General features: G+C 41.6%; 1 protein-coding gene across 1 annotated transcript in view; it reads right to left on the bottom strand.

Annotated features, from left to right (window-relative positions):
* Positions 1-26,776, bottom strand: part of Patj (PATJ crumbs cell polarity complex component) — a 292,270-nt gene that overhangs the window by 88,949 nt on the left and 176,545 nt on the right. Inside the window, exons 29-30 of the mRNA XM_051188206.1 lie at positions 15,226-15,298; positions 1,738-1,824 (exon numbers count right to left, since the gene is read on the bottom strand). Coding sequence (XP_051044163.1) covers positions 1,738-1,824; positions 15,226-15,298 — 160 coding nt within the window. The remainder of the gene's footprint in view (positions 1-1,737; positions 1,825-15,225; positions 15,299-26,776) is intronic.

Raw genomic sequence — 26,776 nt, 5'->3', positions numbered from 1 at the left:
GAAAATGTGTCCAAATTCAGGCTTTTTTCTCTCAATTAGATAGGTTCCACTGAAAATGGTGACAGAAATTTTAGAATACCAGAAAACAAGGAAGATGGGAGGGGAAGGAATAAAGGGAGAGGAACATAACAAGAGTAGGGATCCAGTTACTCTTGGATGAATTGATATCTAAAAATAAGCCCAGACTCAGATTTACATGCAGGCAACACACACACACACACACACACACACACACACACACACACACACACACACACAGCTTTTTTTTTTTTTTAATGAAGCTCAATATTTCAGACCTCTTAACTCTTAAGTTGTTTGTGAACCATGTCTTCACTATTGGTGCCTAGGAGCAGAGTGGATGAAGGATGGCGTCTATCTGAAGCCTTGTTGGTATTCTCAGCCTCTTCAAGAAATAAGAGAATGTCTCTCCTTTCCCCACTCCTTCTCTCCATTTCTTCTGGGGACTGAATTAAGGACTGCTACAAAAATCATGTTGCTTTAAAACACTTTTCTCTAATGCAGTGGTTCTCAACCTGTGAGTCACAACCCCTTTGGGATTGCATATCAGATATTTACATTAAAATTGATAACAGTAGCAAAATTATAATTGTGAAGTAGCAACAAAATAATTTCATGGTTGGGGGTCACCACAGCATGAGGAACTGTATTAAAGGGTTCCAGTACTAGGAAGGTTGAGAAACACTCACTGCTCTAATGTATTCATAGTGATACAGTGTCCCAAAGAGCAAATAACTTTTATTTAAATGAATGGCCTTCAGTACAGATGTGCATCATCTTTTGAAGAGAAACAAGGGTCCCTATGTGTTATTATTGCTCCCCTTGATACTGGGGATTGCCCTATTGTGATCTGTGACATTTCTATTCTTGTTGAAGTAACCTTTCCTTTCTGCCTGAACAAATCAGTTCACTTAGTTGGAGATAAAATCTGAGAAGTTCCAATCCATTTTTTTTTTCTAAAAGCTGAAAAAAGATAAAGAAATGGATGACTCCTCATACTTCTTCAGGTAAAATAAAACCTCGGGCAGATTTAAAATCATCCAAGTGGTAGGTTTCTGGAGGTCTATAGACATTTGAAACATAGAGGGAAAGAACAACAACAACCAAAACCAACCCCTAATCCTTTCTAACAGTTGTAGTCAACTTTGGAAGTGACTGGCTACAAATCAGAAAGACACATCATGAAAAAAGGCATGGACCCAGAGAACATGTGCACAAAAAGCCATTGACCTTTGAAGAAAATAAACTTCTTTGACTGTGTATCCTTATTTACAAAGGACTGGTCACCACCCTCATGGATGCAGAACACACCAGAAAGCTTGGTTCAAAGAAGACAATTAAACAAGACCTCATATGCACCTCATGGGAAAGCCACACTTCCCTCATCTGTGGCAACTATGTATCTTTTACTAGGACTCAAAGACTATCATCTCCTCTTGTATTGCTAAGGTTCCTTCAGTTCAGACCCTGGAAATACCCAGGGCTGGCTGAACTGCATCGGAAAGAGTGGTTGGCTGCCTGTTGCTGCAGTCCTAGACATCACAAGTCAAGTGTGGTAGGGGAGATGCTGTGCTATGAGAACCACTCACTTGCCGAGTGAGTGTAAAGTTCTTCCGTCTCAGAGCTCAAAGCACCTAGTGACCAGGACAGCAGGCAGGCAGTCCTTCCGCTAGAGGTAGTAAGTGCAAGCCCCAAGCTTTCCCAGTCTAGGATCCTTACCGTTTTGGGGCTCTCAGTTTCAGGCAGGTGTTTAACGTCCACACTGCTGTCTTCCTCACTACTGACAGGTTCAGTGCTACCCAGCTCCTATGGGACAGTAAAATAAAAGCAGTAAGATGTTATTCTTCATTCACACTGTCTCAGACCACACACACAGCACAGTTATGGGTATAGTGTTCCTAATGCTACAGTGAACACTGTTTCTGCAGAAGCCATCATGCCATCTGCTTTGTAACAGAAGGCCAGCAGACATTTGCTTTACTGGCATCCATTTCTGCTGCCTGTAGTATTCATCAGGAAAGCTGGTCCCTGTTCTCTGTTCCAGGCACAGGCCTGGCTGTCTCAGGTGAGTTCCCTTCTTCTTGTCAACAGTTTGTCAGGGACAGGAACCAGGACGATGAACTTTGTCAGATCAGGTAACAAGACTAAGAAGGGTATGCCAGAGGCTTGCAGGAAGTTCTTCATTCATCTTTGGCTCTTTTTCTTTTATTTCACTACTTATTTAGATGTTTATGCCTACATAGTCAGTTATTATAAACCAGTATACACTGAAACATTATTTCTCTCACAGAATTGTAATCATATGTCCCTAGATAAAGTATATGATTTGAACTCACGTAGTCACTAAGACACATGATGTCATTTAGGGTTTCTATTGCTGTGAAGAAACATCATGACCATGGCAACTCTTATAAACGAAAACATTCAATTGAACTAGTGGCTTTCAGTTTCAGAGGGTTAGTCCATTATCATCATGGTGGGGTTCATGACTGTGCAGGCTGCCATGGTGCTGGAGAAGGAGCTACTACATGTTGATATGCAGGCAACAGGAAGTAGACTAAGTATCATACTGAGCAAAGCTTGAGCATATATGAGACCTCAAAGCTCGCCGTCACAGAAACACACTTCCTCCAACAAGACCATACCCATTCCATCAAAGCTACACCTCCCAAAAGTGCCACTCCCTTTGGGGGCTATTTTCTTTCAAATTACCACATACAACCATTTTATCAATTATGTAATGAAAGAAATTAATGGGGAGAAATAAGGGAAAAAATCTTGTCAAGTAACAAAGTTAGTTGGTAATTTCTGATAACCATGGAAAGGTAATTTAAAGATTTTTGAGAGGCTGGTGAGATGGCTCAGTGGGTAAAGGCACTTGCTGCTAAGCCTGACATCATGAGTTAAAAAGCCCTGGTACTCACACAGTGGAAGACGAGACCCACTCACTTTAATTACTCCCCGACACCTCCCCACCCCGCCCCTACACACTAAATAAATGTAATAAAAAAAGAGTTTTAGATACTTAGGAGTAAGGGGTTATTTAGTTTTGATCTAGGCATGTCTATCTTATTAAGAAGCTAATTCTACTTTTGCAAGGCTCAGATAACATGTTACTGGATTTTTTTTTTTTTTTTTTCCTCCCTGAGACAGGGTTTCTCTGTAGTTTGGAGCTTGTTCTGGCACTCGCTCTGTAGATCAGGCTGGCCTCAAACTCACAGAGATCTGCCTGACTTTCCAGTGCTGGGATTAAAGGCCTGTGCCACTACTGCCTGGCTGTTACTGGAAAATTTAACAGCTTACTCACATTTATTTTTAGGCTGCTGAGATTAAGTTGGACCCCAGAGTACAAACATTAAATTAATTCTAAGCCCCTCGCCCTTTAGGCCAGAGACTTTAAAGTCATGTGCTTCTGAGGCAATGACAATTTTCTTTTTAAAAATTCTTTCATTGGGCCAGGCAGTGGTGGCACAGGCCTTTAATCTCGGCCCTTAGGAGGCAGAGGCAGGTGGATCTCTGAGTTGAGGACTCCCTGCTCTATAGAGTGAGTTCCAGAACAGCCACGGTTACACAGAGAAACCCTCCTGTCTTGGGGAAAAACAAAAACAAAACAAAACCACCAAAAACCAACTTTCTTTTATTGTTTGACAGTTCCATCCATACATGAATAGAGTACATTTTAGTTATTTTCACTCCTGGCTTCTCTGCATCTCCCCTCCTATTAAAACCCTTCTGCTCACATGACCTCGCCTACTTCTGTCTTTTTGTGTGTGACTCACTAAATCCAGTGAGAGTTTCTTGCTTGAACACAGGTGGAAGTTCATTTACTGGAGCAATGGCAACAAAATGATACTCCTTTTCCATAGACTATTGTAGACTGAAGTTTCTGTCCAGCCCAGTCCTGCAGCCTTTTAGTCCCAAATAAACACACAGAGGCTTATATTAATTATCTGTTTGGCCTATTGCTCAGGCTTCTTATTGGTTAGCTCTTTCTTAATTACTAACCCATTTCTATTAATCTGTGTATCTCCACAGAGTCTTGGTTTATCAGAGAATGCCCAGGCATCCTACCTTCCTGGTAGCTTCATGGTATCTCCCTGACTCTGCCTACTTACCATTCTCTATCCCTGTTTGGGTTTCTTGCCTGGCTAAATCCTGCCTGTCCATTGGCTGAAACAGCTTTATTCATCAACCAATAAGAGAAACAAATATTCACAGCATATGGGATATCCCCCATCAGAATGTTAACTGTCAAAAGTCCTTCACGGAGGGGAAGGGCTCCCGGATCCATGATGAAATATTGACTGGCTCAATCCTGTGCAGATCTGATTCGGGTGACTGTAGGTGTGGTGAGCAATGCAGTGAGCAATTTTCTATGTGGTACTTTCCTACAGTTCCTACAGTACTGGGTGACCGGAGTGTTCTCAGTTGCTGGCATTCTGCATCTGTATTACAAATATACAAGCACTGTGATATTCTGATGCCCTCTCTCTGTATTTCTTGTATGCGGATGAAATCTTGGCATAAGAATACACTTGAAGACTGAATTCTGTGTAGGAAAGTCACCTGGTACAAGCGGCACCCAGTACAAGCAATAGACAGATCCTAAACTTGAGCAGCAGTGTCCACAAGTTCATTACTCCGCATAGAGTGGTTGTAATTTTGAACACGTATGTCTGGTGACAGGAGGCTTCATTAGAGTTATTCACATTGCCAGCATGTTACTATGTATGACGAAGTGGGCTCTACATCAAGTTTTACTTCCAAGGCACCAGCATTGGGTACCAGTCTTACGGAAAGAAACAGCTATGTCAGCAACCAGCAGAGCCATGTAAGTGCAGCTGCATTTAAGATTCCCCTCTAAGAACCAAAGTTGATTGGTATTCAAAGCTCTACTTCTTGTTTGCCTTGTGAGTTGTATTGTGTCTTACTAGTTCATTCTGCCTCCACTTGGTGCTAAGGTCAACAAGCAGTACAAGAACCAGGTTCTTTGAGAAACCATCTTCATAGCTTAGCTAGTCATGAACCACCTCAATAACTTAGCTAGCTGGAGAGTGGTATATCCATTGAGTGCAAGAACTGTCCGTCAAACAGCCAACATGACTTATGCCAGCACCAACAGTCTAGAACACTCCTGGAATGCCTTTATCTCAGATGAGTGCCCTGGCTGGGGTAGTGAAAGTGCAGCCTCAGTCAGGGCAGCTTCAAAAAGTTTGTACTAGACTTTGACTATCACAAGCCTTGGCGAGTTGTAACTGAGTCTCTCCCCTCAACCATGTCCACCCACACCTAAGAGGCAATGCTCAGATTTGGAGCAACCCTAAACTATCTGAATGTATAAACACTTTCCTCTAGTTAAGAAGGCAACTAAAGCCCCCCTCCCCTGCCCCAGCTGCCTCCCCTAGCACAATGGCCACACATCGATGCTGAGTCACGCTGGTGTTGTAATAGTGAAGAGGTTTTTCTTGGGTCTTTTCTATTCTTAAGATTGTGGGCTGAGTTGGTCACATGAAGAACGAAGCAGCAGATGCAGCAAAGTGCTTGGTGGACTCAGGCTGAGCTGCAAAAGGCAGCCTGCTGCCTGACTGCTGCAGGAGAGGCAACTCAACAGTGCAGAGAGGGGCCAGGGCAGGAACAAAGGAAAGTGAAAACAGGCTGGGAAGGCCAAGCTGGAGGAGGATAAAAGGCTGTAAAGAACCAGGGAAGAGAAACTGCCAGCTCTGGCTACTGGATGAGTTCCAGAGGGCTGTCAAGCCTACCTAGCAAGGACCTGCCAACAAGCGGACAGTAAAAAGTCCCCAAAGAAACAAGTACTGGGTACAGTCATCCACCACAAAGCAATGTTTCAATGATGGACCATATACATAGTGGGGTTCCATATGTCGTAGGGTTTCTATTGCCGTGATAAAACACCAACCAGGGTGTTTCAGCTTGCATGTCCCAATCAAGGCCTATCTCTGAGGCAAGTCAGGGTGGGAACTGAAGGCAGGACCTGACACAGAAGCCATGGGGGAGTTCCCTGTGGCTTGTTCTCACTTTAGTCACTAACAAAATGCTCTGCAGACTTGCCTACAGTCTACTGAAGACATTTTCTCAAAGTTCTCTCCTCTAAAAAAAGACCTTAGCCTGTGCCATTCACATAAAAACTAGCACAATGGCCACACATCGATGCTGAGTCACGCTGGTGTGAAACTACAGAGCCACTAGTCACATGAAAGTGCAGCAATACAATTGTGTACATGCATATTATTTGATAATACGATAGATAACTACTTACCAATTTATGTAGTTAATTATACTCCATATTATTTTATAAAATGTTTCTCTGTATGACGATGTACTATTCTGCCGGCACTCATGTTAACTGTTTCTCCGGAAACATTCATTAGCATCTCTTTTACAGCCTAATTATGTATGTGGGGAATCTCCGATGAGACTCAAAGCTCTCTGATGCCAACATCTGTGCTTCTCTCACGCCCTTTGTCTGAGGCACGTGTTCATTCCCAGGAGCAGTCACCTCACTCCAAAGACCATGCTTTGGGCTGAACTATATTCACCTTTTACACATTTTCTTCTGCTTCTGGTTGGACTTGCCTCCACTGAGGAGCAGACATGTCCAGATGGAGAGGAGACTGGTGTGTGTGTGTGTGTGTATGGTTGGAAATGAGGCACTTACTTTCCAGGCAAGATGAGGTTTACGAAAGTGTGTGTGTGTGCTAAACCAATACAAGAGCAAAACTGTAAGGTACAGAAAGGCTCACATGTCAAAGAGCACCTAAAACGCCCCACTTGCCAAGAGCTTGAAAACATGGCAAACAGGAAGACAGGAAGGAGGCCAGAAGCAGGACTCTAAGGAACAAGGATCCCTGGTGGCTTGAGGACCATCTGGCTGAAGGGAAGTGGCTGTTGACAGGGGGCAGGTACTCACTTCTCTCTTGCTGATCTTTAAACCACCTGTTCAAATGTGGCTGGCTTGGCCAAGTCTGCTCATAACAACAATTCTCCAGAAAGACCAAAGTCAGGACCATACACAAAGGCATCACCCAAAGATGGTGAAGGGGTGCATGTGTCTTATTAAGGACATTTTTTGCACACTTTCTGAAATTCCAAACTTCAAACTTCTCTTCCTTTGCTGGGCTCACTGGGAATCTCCCACATAAGGTGGTGACGGTTGAGGTTTTTTTTTTGTTTTGTTTTGTTTTTTTGTTTGTTTTAATGTTTTAACCTTTTTTAATTAGGAAAAAAAATAGGGCCATACTGGGATGGGACTTGGACCAGAGAAGCTTCCACTTGCACTCTTGCAGATGGGAACTGTACCTTGAGACCCACAACTGGACAATGTGCCAACAGTGAGAGGTTTTGGAGCACTCGGTCCTAAATGGGATGCCTTCATCAAACCCCTCCCCTCAAGGCTCAGGGAAATATGAAGAAAAGGAAGCAGAAAGACTGTTAGAACCAGAGGGGATGGATAACACCAAGGAAACAGTGTCTTCCAGACACAACAAGACCAATGCACATATAAAGTCACAGACTGTGGCAACACACATAGACCTGCACAGAATCAAGCCAGAGAGGCTCCTGGTGCTGAGAAGGGGGAGGAGACATGAGCCTGGAAGCTATCTCCAACCACTTGCAAAAGAAAATTGAATTTTCTCTAGCGGAGTCTCACTAGGTAATATAAACCACACTTAAAGGCAGGCTCTATGCAGAGCAGTAGATGGTAACACAAAATAAACCCAGTGCTATTTTTGTAGATATTTTGTTGCATATGGATTTGTTTGAGTTTTTTTTTCTTTCTTTTTAATCTCATTGGTCTTTTGCTTGTATTTTACAGTTCCTGATTTTCTGTTTTAAGGTTGTTTTTGTTTGTGTGTATGCGTGTATATCTGATGGGAGATGTCATTCTGTAAATAGGTTTCTCGTATTGATTAATGAATAAAGCACTGTTGGCCAATAGGAAAGCAAGATGGGTGGGACTAGGAGACTAGGAGGAGAGAGGAAGTAGTAGGGAGGAGATCCAAGATGGAGGACGGAGAGAGAAGAATGCCAGCTGCTCTCTTCGGTAAGATGAGACCACGAGGAAGTACTTAGATTAATAGAAATGGGTTAATATTTAAGACAGAGCTAGCCAATAAGAAACTACTAACTGGCCAACAGAATTATATCTAATTCAGTGTCTCTGTGTGTTATTTGGGGCTGGTGTGGCTGTGGGCCTGCAGGGAAAAACCTTACTCATATCATATTGTTTGTTTTTGTGTGTTTCCTGTGGGGTTTTTTTGTTTGTTTGTTTTGTTTTTTGTTATTTTTATTCTGGTTTGTTTTCTTTTTTATTTGCCTGTTTGTTTTCAAAATAGAGAAAGAAGGCATGGAGTTGATTGACTGGAGATGGACTGGGAGGAGAAACCATGGACAGAATATATTGCATGAATTTTCAATAGTTAAAAAAAAAAAAACTGTGTGAGTGTATGTGAATGAGCAAGTACATAGGAGGGAAAGCAGTAACCTGGACCTCACTAACTGACTAACTAGCTGGCTAGCAGGAGTGTGACAGATATACTGTGTATATAGAGCTTTCATACCTGTGTGAAAGAGTCAAACTTGGGTCCTTGTGCCCGTGCAACAGACAGTTACTGACTCACTTTCCAGCCTCCTAATTGCTAATTTTTGAGAGAGCCTCACTACTTAGCCCAGTCTTGGACTGTAATCCTGTCTCTATCTCCTGAGTGCTGGGACTGCAGGATGTACTGTCACCTCGCTTGCTGTTTTATTTTCATGCTACTTTGCTTTCTCAGATATAAGTTTACCCACAGTTTCTTACCGACTGGATAGAAATAAGCTTGAGAGCAGAGCATCACCCAAGCTAAGGAGTGTCGTTTCTGACCAGATGGATATTAGTGTTATTCTTCCCATATTCTCACCCAACATGACAAGAACATATCAATAAAAATAATATCCTTCTATTTGAGATGTCACTAAACAACATACTATTCTAAAAACCTAACAAATATTATTCCCAGTAAAATTAAAGTTTGTTTTTTTCCCAATATTTAAAGATAAGGTCTTACTATGTAGCACTGACTGGCCTGTTGGCCTCCTACTCACAGATCTACCTGCCTCTGCCTCCTGAGTGCTGGAATTGAAGACATGTGCCATCATACCGGGCTTGTTTCTTTATTTTTAAAATAAGATCCATGTTAGTAGTTTTAGACTATGTTATGACTGTGTTCTTAAATCCAGTTTTTCAAAACACTACATAGGACTTTTAACTCTCACTGAAACAGAAGTTCACAAATATTTTTTTTTTTTGTTAAAAAAAAAAAAGGATCCTGTTTAGTTTACTAGATATGACAACCTGCATTTCTCTTTCCTAACCACTACCATGCACATGTTTTTGATGCGTTGGAATTCTGGAACAGCAGTGCACAGTTAAAGGTAAAATGGCAATCACAGGAATGGCTGCCCCTCCCCTCAGCTCTTCATGACTGGCTCCGCCTCTCATGTGGCAAACAGACAGCACAGCCTGAGAAAAGCAAAACAAGAGCTCCTGTGGTAGAGAGATGTCTACAAGATCCAGGCCTCCTCCTGGAGGGATGCTGTGAGCATCCAACATCTGATTCTACCCAAGCCCTCACCAACTCTTATGGGACCACTGCAGAGACTTTTTAACTGGGTTTCCCTCCTTGATTAAGACATACTTCCTTAAGAAACATTTATGTGTATGTGCACAGGCCAAAGTACACATATGGCAGTCAGAAAACTTGTGGGAACTGTTTTGGTTCCCAGGTGATTCCAGGGGTTGAACTCAGGTTGTCTGGCTCTGCATTAAGTTACACACTGAGCTTCAGATACCTCTGACATCGCCTTTAACAAGTACACTGAGCCTCAGGATACCTTTAACGTTGTTACTTAACTAATCCTGAGTTATAGCCCTGGTCAGACCATCTCATTGTTCAAGATGCTTCCAACAGCTCCAAATGCCTACAGCATGTCATTCAGACCTTCTGGGTTTGGAATTCAACTCTGTCATGTAACCTCAGTCTATTTTCCAACACCTTCTATTTTTTCATTTCATTTCACATCCCTCTATTACTTCCTCAACTACTACATTTTCTTTCTTCTTCTGTGTTTTAGTTTGTGCTATTCCTATGTTCTACAAAACCATTTTTAAGTATATGGAGTCTCACTATGTAACCCAGACTGACTGGCCTCATGATTCTCTTGGCTTATTTTCCAATGTTGGTAGTATGTGCCGCCACACCTGGCAGGATAATACATGTTTTAAGTCTATACAAAGAAATTAATACACCCAGCGTTCATTGCACTAATATCACCAATGACCAATAGAATCAGCTAAGCATTTGTTAGTAGATGACTGGATAAGGAAAATGAGACTTATACATACACTGTGTAAATTTACTAGTGTTAAAGAAAATGGTTGTGATGAGTAAGTAAGTAAACATGGAGATCTTTGTTAAGTGAAACAAGCCAGGTGTTTAAAGTAAAATATCACATGATTTCACGTAACTGTGATTGCGAACTTTTTTTTTTTTTTTTAAATCTCACAGAAGCAAAGAGTAGAATGGTGGTTACTAGGAGTAGGGTTAAGCAAATTTCAGTTACGTTGGGCAAATATGTATAAGACTATAATTAAAAATAATAATGCCTGCAATCTTGAAAACCTGAGCGTTTTTTTTTGTTTGTTTGTTTGTTTGCTTGTTTTTTAGATGTTGAGTTAGGATATTGTAATATATCCAAGGTTAGCATGGAGATCTTATATAGCCTAAACTAGCCTTAAACTCACTTTTTTTGTTTGTTTGTTTGGCCTCAATGCTGGGATTATGGGCATGCAGCACTCTAAGAGATTTCAAGTAATCTTAGCACACCCACAAAGCATCTATGTAAAGGAATGCATGTTGTTTGGATTAGTCACCCCTTAATGTACCCATATTCCAAAACCAATTTTGAATCTGGTAAACACACTTTTCATTTGTTAATTCATAATCTTTTTGTTCATAATCACTGAAGATGGAAGATGCCAGAAGCTGGAATGTATGCTAGAGACTTCGATAACTATGAGTACAACCAATATAAACTCCCAATGTATGCCTCAATTAGTCTCAGCATTTCATAGTATTAATCCTTTCAGGATGAAGAGCAGAGCTGAGATCTGCCTGACTTCTGAGTTTGTGTTTCCACTGCCATATAATGCTGCAGTGGTGTCACTGTGGCCAACTGTGCTGTACAGAAATGCTAACAATGCTGTAGAAACATGTATAGCTGTGCAGACTCTCCTGACTCAGAACTTGACTCTCATTACTACCTTCTGATATACTTAGAAGAGGTTTCACAGAGAAAGAGAGGCTTTGGAGGTTAATGCCTTTATCAAGGTCACATGACCAATGCCAACCATCACACTCCCAGTCAAAATTCTGCTAGTAAATTCTGTTTGACTGTACTAGTGTATAACTGTGCAAAGTAATTTGGCTAGTACTATGCCAGACATAAGAGCTTACTAAACATTTGCCAAATAAGGGAAGGCATGTGAGAAGTCACTAGCATGCAATAAAAGTCAGGCTGAATCATTGTTGTAAGGTTCAACTTAACAGTGGCATGGATGCACTTAATATATAGCTTATGGTTTAAACTGGTTCTTTTTTGTCATACACCTTATAAATTATGCTTGAACACTCACAGAAATGCCTATAGGAAAGGCACAGTGATTGGCATGTAGGCAAATAAGGACAGAGTGGTGAAGAGAGTTCATAAACTTCATTCCCAAAGTGGGGTATTCTTCTGTAGGTGACATTCACTAGAGAAAGCAGTGCAGACAACTAACAGCTCTGAAGAATGTAATTTAAATGGCAACATTGTAACAGAAATTGCAGAGGCACATTCTTTTGGTTTTTCAAGACAGGGTTTCACTGTGTAACAGCCCTGGCTGTCCTAGATCAGGCTGGCCCAGAAATCACAGTGATCCAACTGTCTCTGCCTCACAAGTGCTGAATTAAAGGCATGTACCACCACCACCCTGAAACAACTTATTTATTTGTATTTTATCTACATTAGTGTTTTGCCCACATGTATGTCTGTGTGAGGGTGTGGGATCCCCTGGAACTAGAGACAGACAGTCATGAGCTGCTGTGTGGGTTCTGGGAATTGAACCCAGGTCCTCTGAAAGAATAGCCAGTGTTCTTAACCCCTGAGCTACCTCTTCAGCCAAGCCTCATTCTCTTAAATAAATAAGCACTTAGTTGTGACTTAATTATATTTCAAATGAAATGCTGACAATGGCATACTACAAGTGATTCAGCTATTGTGATGAGGATCTTGAAAATTACAAATTTCTACTTCATACAAATTAGCAGCTTACTTTACGTAAAAAGCAAAGGGGAGATGAATAGAGGAGAACAAGGAAAGAGACACATCAACAGAGGGAGCCATTGTAGGTTTAAAGAAGTCTGTCCCAGCACCTGGGAGGCAGAGGCAGGGGAATCTCTGTGAGTTCAAGGCCAGCCTGGTCTACAGAGCTAGTTCCAGGACAGGCTCCAAAACAATACAGAGATACCCCGTCTTGAAAAACCAAAGAGAGGGAGGAGGAGGGAGGAAGTAGGGGAGGGGAGGAAGGAGAGAGAGAGATTGATCTGGCACTAGGGAATTGTATAGAGATCTACAAGGATAACCCCAGCTAGAAATCTAAGCAATAGTGGAGAAGCTACCTTAAATGTCACCCTAGAGCATTAATCCAGTAGTTGATGGAAGCAGAAGAAGACACCTACAGCTAAGCACCGAGTCAAACTCCTGGAATCCAGTTTCAGAGAGGGAGGAGTGAGGAACAAAGGGGTCAAGACCATTCTGGGAAAACCCACAAATACAGCTGACCTGAGCAAGTGGGAACTCATGAACCCCAATTTGACAGCTGTGGAACCAATATAGGACCAAAACAGGCCCCCTGAACGTGGGTGTCAGCTAGGCGAACTCTGCAGTCTATGGGACCTTTGGCAGTGGAACCTGGATGTGTTCCTAGTGCACAAACAGACTTCAGGAGCATATTTCCATTGAGGGATACTCCCTTAGCCTAGAGACATGGGGGAGGGCCTAGGCCCTATCCCAAATGACTTGACAGATTTTTGATGATCTTCACTGATGATCTTCACAGAAGGCCTCGCCCTCCCTGGGGAGTGGATGGGATGGGGGGAGCGGTGGGAGGCATGAGAGGATGGGAGGGAGGGGGAACTGGGATTGATATGTAAAATAAAAAAAATATTTAAAAAAATAAAAAACAAAATCAGGTTAGGCGTGCTTGCCTTTAATCCCAGCTGAGGCATGCGGATCTCTATGAGTTGAGACAAGCCTCAAGAGTTGTCTATAGTCTAGGCTAGCCAAGAAAGACTACAGAGTGAGACCATGCCTCAAAAGAAAAGAGAGGGCAAAATCAGCCTTCTAAATGTTCCTAAGACAGTGATACTCTTTTGAATGACACAAAGTTACATTTTCTGGCTAATAAGTGACTTAGCAAGATTAAGATAGAAGAAACAAAATCTTTCTTAGAGGTGGCTAAATTCCTTTTCACCAGAGACTAACCATTTCTGTGCTTAGCACATTTATTTTTAAAATGAATTGCGATAGCTAGTATTGTATACTATAAAGATTGAATTAAAACTCAAATAAATAAAATGGTTCACCTAGGCTGAATGCTTGCTTTGTGACATGAGCTGTACTAAGTACTCCATTTGCACTGCTCTTTTCACTCCGTGGCAAGGGCTTGGTGGTCATGCCAGGTCTACACAAAGAGTGATGCTCAGTGGCATGCCTGTGCAAGGGCCATGGGTATAGGATTTAACCCCTGTGTCTCTTAAGGTCGAAAACAACACTGCCTCTCAGTCTGGATGTACAAGTCATGAAAGTAATACTGGAAGTACCCAGATAGCACCTGGTACAGCTAGTAGCACCCTTAATCACTTGTCAAGTGCAGCCCCTGAGCAGGAAGCTGTCCAGGGACATCCTAAAGAATCATGTGGTTGATGTTCACAGCTATTCCAGACAGAAGGAAAACAAGGAAATCATGGTGCTTGTATACAGTATGGTACTATCTGCAGTCTCAGTCATCAACTATCTTAGAATATACTCTGTAGGTATGTCATTTAATCTTAGCAATGAGGCAGAAGCTATTGTCATTATTTTGTAAAAAAATTAAAATGTGGGTAAAAGGCTTATTGCAACGGTGAGTCAAGGCTCCATGATTCACATACAGTTGCAGGATCTGAACTGGTGATTTGGCTATGGGGCTGTCCCTCTGCTTCTGTGGCGTCTATCTATTCCACATCTTTCTTCTCCATTCCCCTCCATAATCCCTTGTAGTTACTGAACCCAAGGCCTAGTTAGTGCATGCCAGGCACAGATTCTACTCCTACATTTCCAGAGCCTCTGAGGTATTAAATTGAAAACAAAACAAAAAACCTTAGTGTTGGCAAAACTGTTGACATTACAACAATGGAGACAATGTTTATTGCTACCAATTTTTAAGACAATAACTTGTTAAAACATAAAAATTGCAGCTAGAATAGTTTCTGATTCAATGGTGGCTGGTCTTGATTGGATTCACAGACAGGACCACTAAAGCACACTTCAGGGTGCGTATGTGAGGATGTTTCTAGAGACGATGGATCTATAGAGGAGAAACTAAATGGGAAAGTCAGCAGCCATCCATCAAGCTGAGTGTCCAGAGGAAAAGAGAGAGGAAGACACCAGCCCACAGGCTCAAGTGCCATTCTTCCTGACAAGTGTCTATCACAGATGTAGTGCTCCGAGGACATCAGAGTTGAGGGCAGACTCACACCAACAGTTCCAAGGGTTTGACCTTCAGCCAAGGCCTGGGACTACACTGTAGTTCCCCTTATTCTGAGTCTTCCACTTTGTGGACTGAGCAGCTGCAGGGTCCTCTGGGTTTTGAGTACATAGATGGCCACTGCTAGATCATCCAATAGATCTGAGGAACTCTTTAACTCTGAAGAGGTAATAGCAGTGAATTGATTTTCATGCATGTATTGAACACTGCTTTATACCTTGGAAGACTTTCTATACCTCAAATGCTTTCCATCTTAGACACAGAAATTTGCTAGTTAACAGATAGTACGTGACTAAAAATCAAAAAGTATGGTTTTATGGAAATAATGAAAAATTCTGAGTGCATCTTCTAAGAAATCTTACCTCAACAGGTGATGGGGAGTTTGATGGTAACACGAAGGGAACAATGGCCATCTGATTGACTGCATCTTCGTTTCTATGAAATGGTCAAATAGGAAGAATCAGTACTTGAAAAAGGTCAAGTTCCTGTGTCAAATTACAAGTACTTCCTTAGTTCACAGTTCAAAGTGTGCACATCACCCTGCAGAATTAAACATGAATATGGAGAAGGAGCATGCAAAGCTATTGCACAAGGACAGCTGTTGCACTTGAAAGATACGGATACAATTACTAATGACAAGGAATGATGAAGCCAGGGGTTAGTAAATCCGGCTTAGGACACCTGAGGCTGGAGAAGATAATTTTATAAAAGTGTCAACTCTCGGCACTGTGGAATGTCAATTTTTCAAACAGCTGAGCACAGCCTCTAGGTGACACTCATGTTTACAGTGTTGTGTTATTTGAACTGGAAACATTTCCAGCCTCCTCATTTGTCTTCAAACTTTTCTCTGTGAATGAAGGGTGTCAAGATATCTATCTATACAGGCCTGTCATGGCTGACTGTGAGGAGGGGTGCTGGATGGGGAAAGCAGAGGTCCAGAGAGACAATGCCTTGTGGTTATGTGAGTGCTGCTTATCATCTTATGTGAGCAGAGCAGGAGAAGCTGGAATCTAATCAGCAGGGGAACAGGTACACAACCATGGCTACAATGTCAGTTCTGATTATCAGGCTCATTTCTATATTGCCAGCAAACAGTAGGCAGTGCTTTGTGGGAGATCATGACTGTCATATACTATTCATCCATCATGCAGGACCAATATAATCAAACTAGGATTTACTTAATGTGAGGTCTTATCTTTCACAAATAAAAGCATGAAAACTCACAAAGATGCTTTCTGCTTAACACACGAAATCTGATGCTGTAGTTCAACCCTAAAACATTTACTGACCAATATATGATGCCTGAGTTCTCTCCTAACAGTCCCTAACAGGGACAAATAAACAAACATAAGACCTCAGATGTCTTAACACAGAAAGGTGATTTACCTGACTTGGCAGCTGGGTAACAAGTCCACTGGTCCATGTCATTCCAGCTTTAGACTTTAGTCATAGTCATGTCCCTATGTTCTTACAAGGCCTGTTTTTAGTCAATTTATAATTCTTCTCCAGTATGATCCAATGACCCAACAAGATGACTGGTTCCTCTAACAAGGGCCACATTTACCTCTTCTACATTGACACATCTGATTTGGGTCTTCTCCCAAGCTCACCATCTGCACATCTAGCTCCCCACTTTAAAGTACTCTATTGCACATCTGACAAGCATTTTGAGAAAAACAACTCACTTTCCCACTCAGTCTCCAGAATACTCTGTAGCTGATCCTCACCTGAGTGCTTATGAAGACTTGCCTTCCTGTTCAACCAAGAACTAAGGGGCTTTGAAAATTTCATCTGCCAGTGCACTTTGACCATCTCCACCCCCATGATTCTCTCATCCCTTCCTCACCACTGAACCTGTTCTTCTTCCCTGGAAGCCCCTCTCCTACTTTCTTGCCTACCTGTGTGTGTCCAACTGCATTGAATTAGGGTCACTGGCATAAGCATAGGTGGACAGCTAAGAGTCTTTCTAAAAAACTCATCTCTCAAGTGGTATTTCCAATCCATGAACAAATCTTGTTACTCTACATTCAATATATATCATAAGCCTTTTTACTGCTTCCCAGTCTACCCTATATACTGGTCACCACCATTTCTCACCCCTACCAAAGAAAGCTTTTTATTTGATTTCCCATCTCAGCATTTCTCAGCACCTTCACTGAAGTCCATCTTTACACGGCAACATTATGATGGTCTTAAAAGATAAATATGACTATGTTAACGATCCTTGCCTCTCTGTCATCATTTTCTTCTGTTTGGAAACAGGGTTTCATGTAGCTCTGGTTGGCCTCAAACTTCCTATGTAGAGGAGGATGACTATAAACTTTTTATTTTCTTACATGAGGAATAAAAACCCAGAGACAGATATTGGAGTTCAAGCTGAAGATCAGGAAAGCAAAGAGCAGCCAGCCAGTAGCTCTTACCTCTACCAAGGCTGAAATGGAGATCCTGTCTTCCCTGTGACTGGAAACTGAATCTCACATGAGACCCTTTACTTCTTCCTTATATACTCATTAGTGCTGGGATTAAAGGTGTGAACTTTATATAGTCCCTGGTGGTCTTGAACTCAGAGAGATACATCTTACTCTGTCTCCTGAGTCCTGGGATTAAAGATGTGTGACCCCACTGCCCACTGCCTATAGCTAACTAGTGTGGCTAGCTTTGTATTCTGATCTTCAGTGGCTTTATTAGATCATAAACAATATATCACTACAGAAGGAACACTCAACACTGATCTCTTACTTCCAACTGCATGCACAAACACCTGCATACATATATGTATACATAAACATGTACACATATTTTTTAAAAAAGTGTAGGTATCATTTCTCATTTGGTACCTTTTTTTTTTGGATTGTTCAGTACTTGAACTAAATCAAAATAAACATGAGAGAATCTACAACTATAATGTGCTATAGAACATGAAGAATTTGTTTTGTTAGGACAGCATTACTGATGCCTTGAACATACAGTATTGTGAGAGGACTACAATCACAGGAGTCCAGTCCATTCTTCAGTAGTTGTACACACACAGAACAAGCAATCAGCTAACATGGTGTAAGTAATGGGATCTTCCTGCTGGTAATTGTCCTTCCCATTCAATTCCTTCCACTGAGTAACACAACCAACCGGCCATACCTCTTCCAGGTGTAGAGCACACAGGGCAGGGCACACTGGGAAATAACTAGGTAGATGGCTTTTCCTATCTCTCCTGAAGGCTATGAGCATTGAAACATGGCTGCACATATATTCAAGGTCAAGATTAATTGTCTCAGGACAGCTTAAATCAAGTGAGGTATCTCTTTAAAATTTAACGATTTTTTCCATAAATTAGTATGATTTCATTGCCATTTAAAAGTCCACTTTTTTTTTTTTTTTTGAACCTCACATAGTAGAAAACCTACAATTCCTCTTAATGGACAGAATAAGGTACAGTTCATAGTCTTTTACAATCCTCTTAGTACTGATTGTTCACAAAGCCATATCAAGCTGTGGAGAGTGGAAATCATTTGTATTTTTATTATTATCTTAAACACTGATAAAGAGAAACGACGAAGATCCACCACAGATAAGAGAGAGAGAGTTATTCCAGGGTACATTTCCATACCATACTGCTGTGATAGAATATTATTTTAAGGTGTGCGTCTTTTGTATATGATGCATTTGTTTAACTCTGTGAAGCTGTGTTACTGTGCCTGTCTAAAACACCTGATGGTCTTAATAAAGAGCTGAACATCCAATAGCGAGGCAGGAGCAAGTATAAGAGGGGCTGGCAGGCAAAGAGTATAAATAGAAGAAGAGACCTAGATAACAAGGAGAGGAGGACATCAGGGGTCAGTAAGTCAGCCACCCAGCCAGCCAGCCAGCCAGCCACAGAGTAAGAAGGAAAGTAAGGTATACAGAAGTAAAAAAGATAAAAGCCCAGAGGGAAAAGGCAGACGGGTTAATTTAAGAAAAGCTGGCTAGAACAAGCCATGCTAAGGCCAGGCATTCATAAGTAATAAGCCTCTGTGTGTGATTCACTTGGTATCTGGGTAGCAGGCTTTCAAAAGAGAAAAAACATGTTATTATATACTGCAGTTCACTCCTCAATGAATGTAGTATGGAGCAGATAGGTACCTGTGAAGCAACCAAATTCTCCATCCTAGAGAGTCAAATTTTAGAGCAGATACACAGAGCTCAGGAGTGTGTCATCAAGGCACTACCATAGGCAATCCTCCAGTTACTACAGGGCTTGGCAACTCCCCTGTGTGGACATGTCTAGGGATGGCCTGGTGCTTTCTCTATAGAAGTCTTAGTGGCTCCTGCTGACAATTAGTTGAGATGTCTCTGTGCTCTCCTAACAGTGTCTCCCCGTTTTTATCAAGACAGTCTCAGGTATCCCAGGCTGGCCTCTAACTCACCAGCTGAGAATTTCACTGTCTTGCTGCCACCCTCCCAGGGCAGGGATTACAGTCTTCCATCAGGATCACCAGTTTATACAGTACTGGGCTAGAACCCAGGGCTCTGTATATGCTAGGCAAGTGCTTTACCAATTGAGCTACACTCCAGGCCTGTTTTTCTTTTAATCCAAGCTGGTTAGCATTTAATTGGTTGAAGCTCAACGATATTGCTCATTTCATTTTGAATATGTACATATATTTGACACATTTACAATATGAAAATAAAAATAAATAAAACATCATTGCCGCCTTGATGATATCAGCAATTAGAGAGGAATACAGCAAACAAACAGAAAATTACAATTGTAGAATTACTACCCTCGGGCTGTCAGTTTAGGTTTTCTCAATATGATATTAAGAACACTACCAATTTAGTCTCTTATTTGTGGAATATATTTATAGCAAAATATATTTTTGGTCCTGATTTAAATTCTTTTTTAAAAACAAACAACAACAACGACAACAACAAAAATCCACTCTCATAGGGCTGGGGAGACAGCTCAATGGGTAAGAGTACTTGCTTGCTCTGCAAATATAATAACCTGAGTTAAAATACCCAGTACCCACACAAAAAGTTGGAATGGCTATGCAAGCCTGCAACCCTAACATTGAGGAGTAGAGAATCCCAAGAGCTTACTGGCCAGCTAGCCTGGCTCAAAATAATAAGCTTCCAGTTCACTGAAAATCCTTTCTTAAGGCAACAGGGTAGATAATATTACCCTATGTTGGGTAGTGGGTTGGCATGAGGTATGTGTGGTGCGTGTATGTGTACCTATATGCTTAAACACAGAGGCCAGAACAACACATAAACAAATATATTAACCACACCCACAGAAATACACTGGCACTGATGAAAACCATTGGATTAGGCAGAATGCGGAGAGGGTTGCTGAGATTCCCTCCCCTTGTACACACAACCAGAAGTGAAGATGGGTTCATGACTAACCCCATCAGCTTATGTCATGTGACCCAGCTGACTTCGGGATAAAGGGAGATTACCTGATTGTTCCTGAACTAGTTATGAGAAACCTTAATAGAGAAGTGTCATGTCTCAGAAAGGCAGTGTCCTGACCCTTAGGTCAGATTATTTGTATGAACTCTAAGCCAAAGGGAATTCTTCCTGGAACACCTTGAACACACAGTTAGGGAGCTTGGCTGCCTGATGATGATGAGGGACTGGGCACACCCCAACTTGAGCCAGGAAGGAGACGAGTTTTCAATAAGAAAGAGTTCATGAGAGAATTCCCTCATAGCATACACACTCAAGACTCACTAACCCCTGACTTCTACCTTACCTAGTAGAAAACCTAGCTCCTGTGCCAGACCTTATAACCATAAGCCAACAGCTGCCAGTGCTGTGAGCCACTGAATTTGTAGTGATGCAAAATATGTGACACAAAAAGAGAAAACTGTGATACTTTCCTATCATCTACCTACCTACCTACCTACCGCTCTATCATTTATATATGACATAAGGGGGAATATAACATGAAAAAGAAATAAACACTTGCCATTAAAATTCATTAACGTGGTGGCACATGCCATTAATCTCAGCACTTGGGAGGCAGAGAGAACTTATAACTCTAGTCTCTTCAGGAGGGAAAGCCCAGGTCCCAGCTTCTCTTATTCTCTGCTTGCTCTGGTCCCTCACTCTGGTCAATGGATTCAGTTTTGAAGGGATCCGGGTGCATTTTGGGTATGGATAATATTAAAATACTTCTTTACTTATTTAAAAAGCAGGCTCTGGGATGGATTATGGCCCTCGCTCTCCTGACCTAAACATGCTTGTTTAAAAGTTCCCTCCAAATTTCTGTCCTGAGGCAGCTGGCCATCTGACTCTGAGACAGGAAGACAGAACAAAACAGAACAGAGGAGATGTTTTGTGCTTTAAAACAGCTGAAAAGGAAATTGTTCCTTTTGTTGTTTTACTCTTTTGCTTTTTACTGTTTTGGACTCTTTTGGGGGCCTACTACCTAGCTCCCAAATAACAGCCACAAACACCTCCCCCCACATATACACATGCAGATGGAGACCTATTATAGGCTTCATACTGACAGAGAAATACTCCCAAAACAGGTTTCAATGTAAAAGCAAACAAGCTATCATGCTGCTATTACTAACTAAAATTTTACTTTTTACCATTCCATTATTTAAGGGAACTTGCTTCGCAATGACTGCTCTAATAGTCAGTCATTTGTGCCTCATGGCAACTGAAATGAAAAGGGGAAAAAAATTAAAGTTTATATAAGTTGTGAGTCTAAGAAAATAATTTAAGGTATGTAAACACAAATTATAAAGAGCTGAGGAAATAATTTAAGCTATGTGAAAAATGTTTCAGATTTCTTTCCCTTTCACTAAGCTACTATTACATTAAGTTCAAAAGTTCAGTTCTAACATTACTCAACGGAGTCCTGATAAGCTATTAATCTAGCCCCGGTAAGCCACTGACTATTATGATAGTCACAACTCAAAATTTTAAATTTCCTTTGGTTGTTTTCAAAATGTAGACCTAAAGTGTTTCTTGTGCTAAAAGTTATTTGTCATCCATCCATCCATCCATCCATCCATCCACCCATCCATCCATCCATCTATCTATGTATCCACACACACACACACACATGCAAGAATGTTCATGTTTTTAATTTAGAATCATTTTTTGAATCCCTAAGCTTTTGCTGTGGTTCAAAAGCATAAGTCTATTTTGGTTGTTTACAGACACTTGTGAACTGTTCTTCCTACAATGAGGATTTCAGTGCAGATTACAACAATGGTAATGCTAATGTATCTAAAATTTTTATCTTTCTTTGTAAACTTAAAAACTCACACAAGCTTCAGGGAGTTGTGACTTGGATCCACCTATCACAGGTTAAATGGAGCCAACAACCCAAGCTTCCCCACCCACTGCCTATGCATGAGGGTGGGCTCTCTCTTCCCCCTAGTCTTGGGACTCCTTTCATTGCCCCAACTGCCAGGACCATAGTTTCAAGTGTATATCTAAGATAAAAGTTTTCCCCCTAAATGCCTTAACTTTATTTCTGTCCCTACTTTTTATCAATTCCAGCAGATCTGCAGTCAATTGAAGACTACAAACTGCTCCAAACATGCTAGTTTCAGGTGGTCCTTGGGAACTAGTGAACTCTAGACTTGCTGAACACTGATGTGAACCAGATACTTCATGGGATTTCCTAGCAGCTTAAGCACCCGCTTTGAACCAGCATTCCAGGTCACTCCAAAGTGTCCTGTACTTTGCTAGCTCCAGATGGTTCAGCAGAACCTGGGCAATGAACCAGATGTCCCCTGCCCCACTCCTGACCTTTACCAGGCATTCCAGCTTTCTTGGACCCTGACAATGACGTCCTAATTTCATTTGAAAAGCAGAAGAGAGTCTATCCCCTGTTATTCTCAACAAAAGGCAGGAATGTTAGGTCCAAAGGAAACGAGTTCCTCTCTACCACATGGAGTCAATTCCTTTCTCTCTGCCAGAAGGGACAATGGCTACCTGTGGTGCCTACTGGTATACCAGGGCCCATGGTGGCTCTACACTCTATCATTACAGATACCTGTTAAAAATTAAAGGGTTAGCTGGGGTTGATGGCACATGCTTTTAGTCCCAGCATTTGGGAGGCAATGGCAGGAGGATCTCTGTGAGTTCAAGGCCAGCCTGGTCTAAAGAGCTAGTTCCAGGACAGGCTCCAAAGCAATACGGGGAAACCCTGTCTTGAAAAACAAACAAACAAAAATTAGAGGGTTGAAGTGCCACCTGGCCTTGAGGCCTGGGGAAAAGGAGCACCACTCCAAGGAACAAGTATGTGATGAAGAGGTGGGAAAGATAGAAAAATGTAATAGTGTGTGTGTGCACTATGCAGAGACAGAACTAGAGACCTGGTGGTAATGACAGGTGAGAGAGAGGGCTCAGATCAACATACTGTCCTTGCCCAGTCAGTTTGGCAGGATGATGTACAACAGCCTGGAGCTTAAGTAGATGCAGACTCAGCCCCAAACCTGCCACATGGCCATGGGATCCCCCTGGCTCTGAGCAACAATGGAGGTCTCAGAGGAAGAAAGGTTCACTTTCTGGATTGGACCTCCTTGAAGGACCACCATGGCCCATGATGCCACCAGAGGCCATGTTTGTGTTGGTGGTCCATGCTGCTGCCCCAAGCCACGATGAAACCTGAGACCCATGTGGATGTATGTAGTCTGTGTGGTTGTCTGATGCTTTGGTCATGTCCTTGGTCTTTGCTGCTTCAGGGCACTAAGATGATGTGAGTGACATGTATAACCACCTCAGTCAATGGTCCAGATACAGCCAAGGGCTGTGTTGATGTCTATAGGCTGAGTTCCTACCAAAGCTTATGTGGATGGCTGAGGTCTGGGCTGCTGCCTGAACCCACATTAATGCCTGTGTGTACCAGGTAGAGTTGGTTCCATCCCTCATTTGAGAGCTGGCCACAACCCTTGCTGGCCCACAGCACTATGATAGTGACACAGTGGTGGCATGGGGGCTGGAAAGCTGGCTTAGGCCAAAGTACAACTTTCCTCCACTGATAAATTCTGGTGTGGATGCAGGTAGAGAAAGACATATCCTCCCTTAGGAGCTGGACACTATGAATTTGATCATGTTCCAGTGAATATATGAACAATGCAAAATAAACTTTGGGGGGGGGGTGAGGAGGAAGGTCATGGGGGAGGGGAGATGAACATGGGTAGACTGTGAGGTAAGCAAGATCAGGGTACATGATGTGAGATTCCCAAATAATCAATACAAAATAACTTTTTAAAATTAGAGGGTTACAAAACTGCAGAAAGGGTTACTACAGATGGGAGCTGTGATCTGAATGGCTTACTTCATTCATAGTTACCAAATTTTACCTGGGTAAAACAGGGTTACTTTTTCTGTTTCACTGCTTTTTTGCATCCTAATGCTTACCTGTTGCCAATGTCTACCTCTTTGTATTCCCCAAGTCAATCAAAATCAAAACAAAACAACACCACAGGTTCCAGAGTCCCTAAAATTATGAGATTGACACGCTGCCTACTGCACTAAGGAGGTGCCTGTGAGGCCCTAAAATTAAACCTGCCAATGAGGCCCTAAAATTAAACTCCCCAAATTGACTCATTCTCCTAGAACCAGTGGGGAATGTAGTAGACTATTAAACAATAGTTATGGCATCTAAACTATCTTGAGAAAACTGGTCTCTGGTCACTTAGACCAGCCAAAAATCCCTATAGAATGTGTTCTTGACCTAAGGGTTATGAAAACATTGCCCATCATCCAGACATGGGATCCTGTGGGGGAAGCCCATTTGTCTTGGTATATGTCCTTCCCCACACGCATTTGCCAACCAAAATCCTTCTGTTGCTTTCTGGATGTTTCCATAGGCTCTTGTGTCATAAACTGTGAACTTATATACATGAAAAGGAGAGTCAACACAGTTAAGATAATAACTTTTACCCCCATATAAATGTGAATCAATGATTTGATTCATAGGTGCCAGAGGATTCCATCTTAGGTTTGAAGCCAGCCCTGTGAGCAACCAGATGCTGTTAAGACAAAACCAAGAATTCATAGCTCCAAGATTTCCTTCACATCTGTGGAAGTACACCTCCACAACAATAAATTGTGGCCTCTGCCTTTAAAGTGGTCCTCCCCCTTAAGCTGGGCCTCAGTCCCAAATCCAACCTGAGAACTGAGAACAGTAGCAGCTTAAATAAAAACAAAAATTGGCTATTTACAACTGGTTAAAGTTGGGTGTATGTTTCGATATTTTCTAACTCAGAACACAAGCGCAACATTTTGTGATGTTGAGTCTCAGACACTTAAACTTCCAGGTCTTAGGTCCTCATTATCATTCATATATTCAGCTGTTATCCAAAGCACCAAGCTTAAATGGTTCCATTATAAAGGCTTTGCTCTTCTTTATTCTCATCTCATGAACCTCTCTGAATCCACCTATACAAGTTGCCTGGACTCTGACAAGTAGTCCTTACTGGTTTTCTAGATCTGTATCTGAATTAATCTCAATTACTGGTTTTCTAGATCTGTATCTGAATTAATCCCAACCACTCTCCTCTCACCTGGACCAGAGTAAACCAAAGACTTAATTAAGGTCATCTGTGCTGCTCTGCTTATTACACAGGTGCCTAATCACATGACTTAACTTTTTAAGTCATGGCTTTACAAAAGATCTACACTGTACGTATTTATATTTTTACAAAGCCCAATGAGCCTATGACAATAATTTCTGAGTGAGGTGTGTTTGTACAATGCCATCATTTCTCATTGGTCAATATGAGCTCTCTAAAGAGTATATTCATTTCTTTTAAAACTAAAAGGGTGCTCTCTGCTACAATTTATAGAAAAAAATTGGGCTTACTTCTAAGTTGTCAAGCAATCCTGATAAAGACCAGCTTTGAAGGTTTTCTATACATCCAAACTTACCACAAAGACATAACAATCATGAACAGAATGGGATGAAGAGCCCAGAAATAAACCCTTTTGTATGACTGAAAGACTCTCAGGGGTAGCAAAGGTACTCCATGTGGAGAATGATCTATCACTTCAGCAGTGCTGTAGAACCCAGTCACATGCACAGGAGGACATGGCATCCTAGGTCAAAGTTAACTCAAAATGGATGGATCAAAGATCCAAATATAGGAGCTTAAACTGTAAAACAACAACAACAACAACAACAACAACAAACCCAAAAACAAAACCTTTGGGAGAAAACACACTGGGAAAGTTTTACCACACTGAACATAGAATGGCTAAATGGCAAGACAGACAAATGGAAGTATATCGACACTATTGTTTTACACCCATGCAATCTAAAGAGTGAAAATGTGGAAGAAAATATTTATAAATCATCAATCTGGTAAATGGTTCACATCTAGAATATATATAGAGACTCCTATAACCCAGCTACAATAGCAAAATGGACAACCAGATTAGAAAATGAGCATTAAATGCTGTGCTGGCTAGTTCTATGTCAATTAGACTCCGGGTAAAGTCGTCTAAAAAAAGGGAACTTTAATTGAGAAAATGTCTCCATAAGATCTAGCTATAGGACATTTTCTTAATTACTGATTGGTGGGGGAGGGCCCAGTCCATACTAGGCTTTAGGCCCTGGGTTCTACAAGAAAGCAAGTTAATCAAGCAAGTAAGCAGCACTCTTCCATAGTCTCTGCATCAGCTCCTGCCTCCAGGTTTTTGCCTTGCTTGAGTCCCTGTCCCGACCTCCTTCAGTGATGAATAGTGTTAAGTGTAAGCCAAATAAACCCTTTTATCTCTAAGTTGGTTTTGGTCATGGTGTTTCATCACAGCAATAGCAACCCTAAGTAAGACAGATGTGAACATTTCTCCAAAGAAGATGCAGAGACCAACAGCACATATAATATGCTCAACATACTGATCATTAGGAAATGCAAATCAAGATCACCAGCGGATGCCCCCTTGAAGTCACTAGTATAAAAA

The sequence above is a fragment of the Phodopus roborovskii genome, unplaced genomic scaffold (genome assembly GCF_943737965.1).
Source record: "Phodopus roborovskii unplaced genomic scaffold, PHOROB, whole genome shotgun sequence".
Classification (NCBI taxonomy): Eukaryota; Metazoa; Chordata; class Mammalia; order Rodentia; family Cricetidae; genus Phodopus; species Phodopus roborovskii.
The sequence above is the reverse complement of the archived record's forward strand: the minus strand, read 5'-3'. Positions and strand labels throughout refer to the sequence as shown.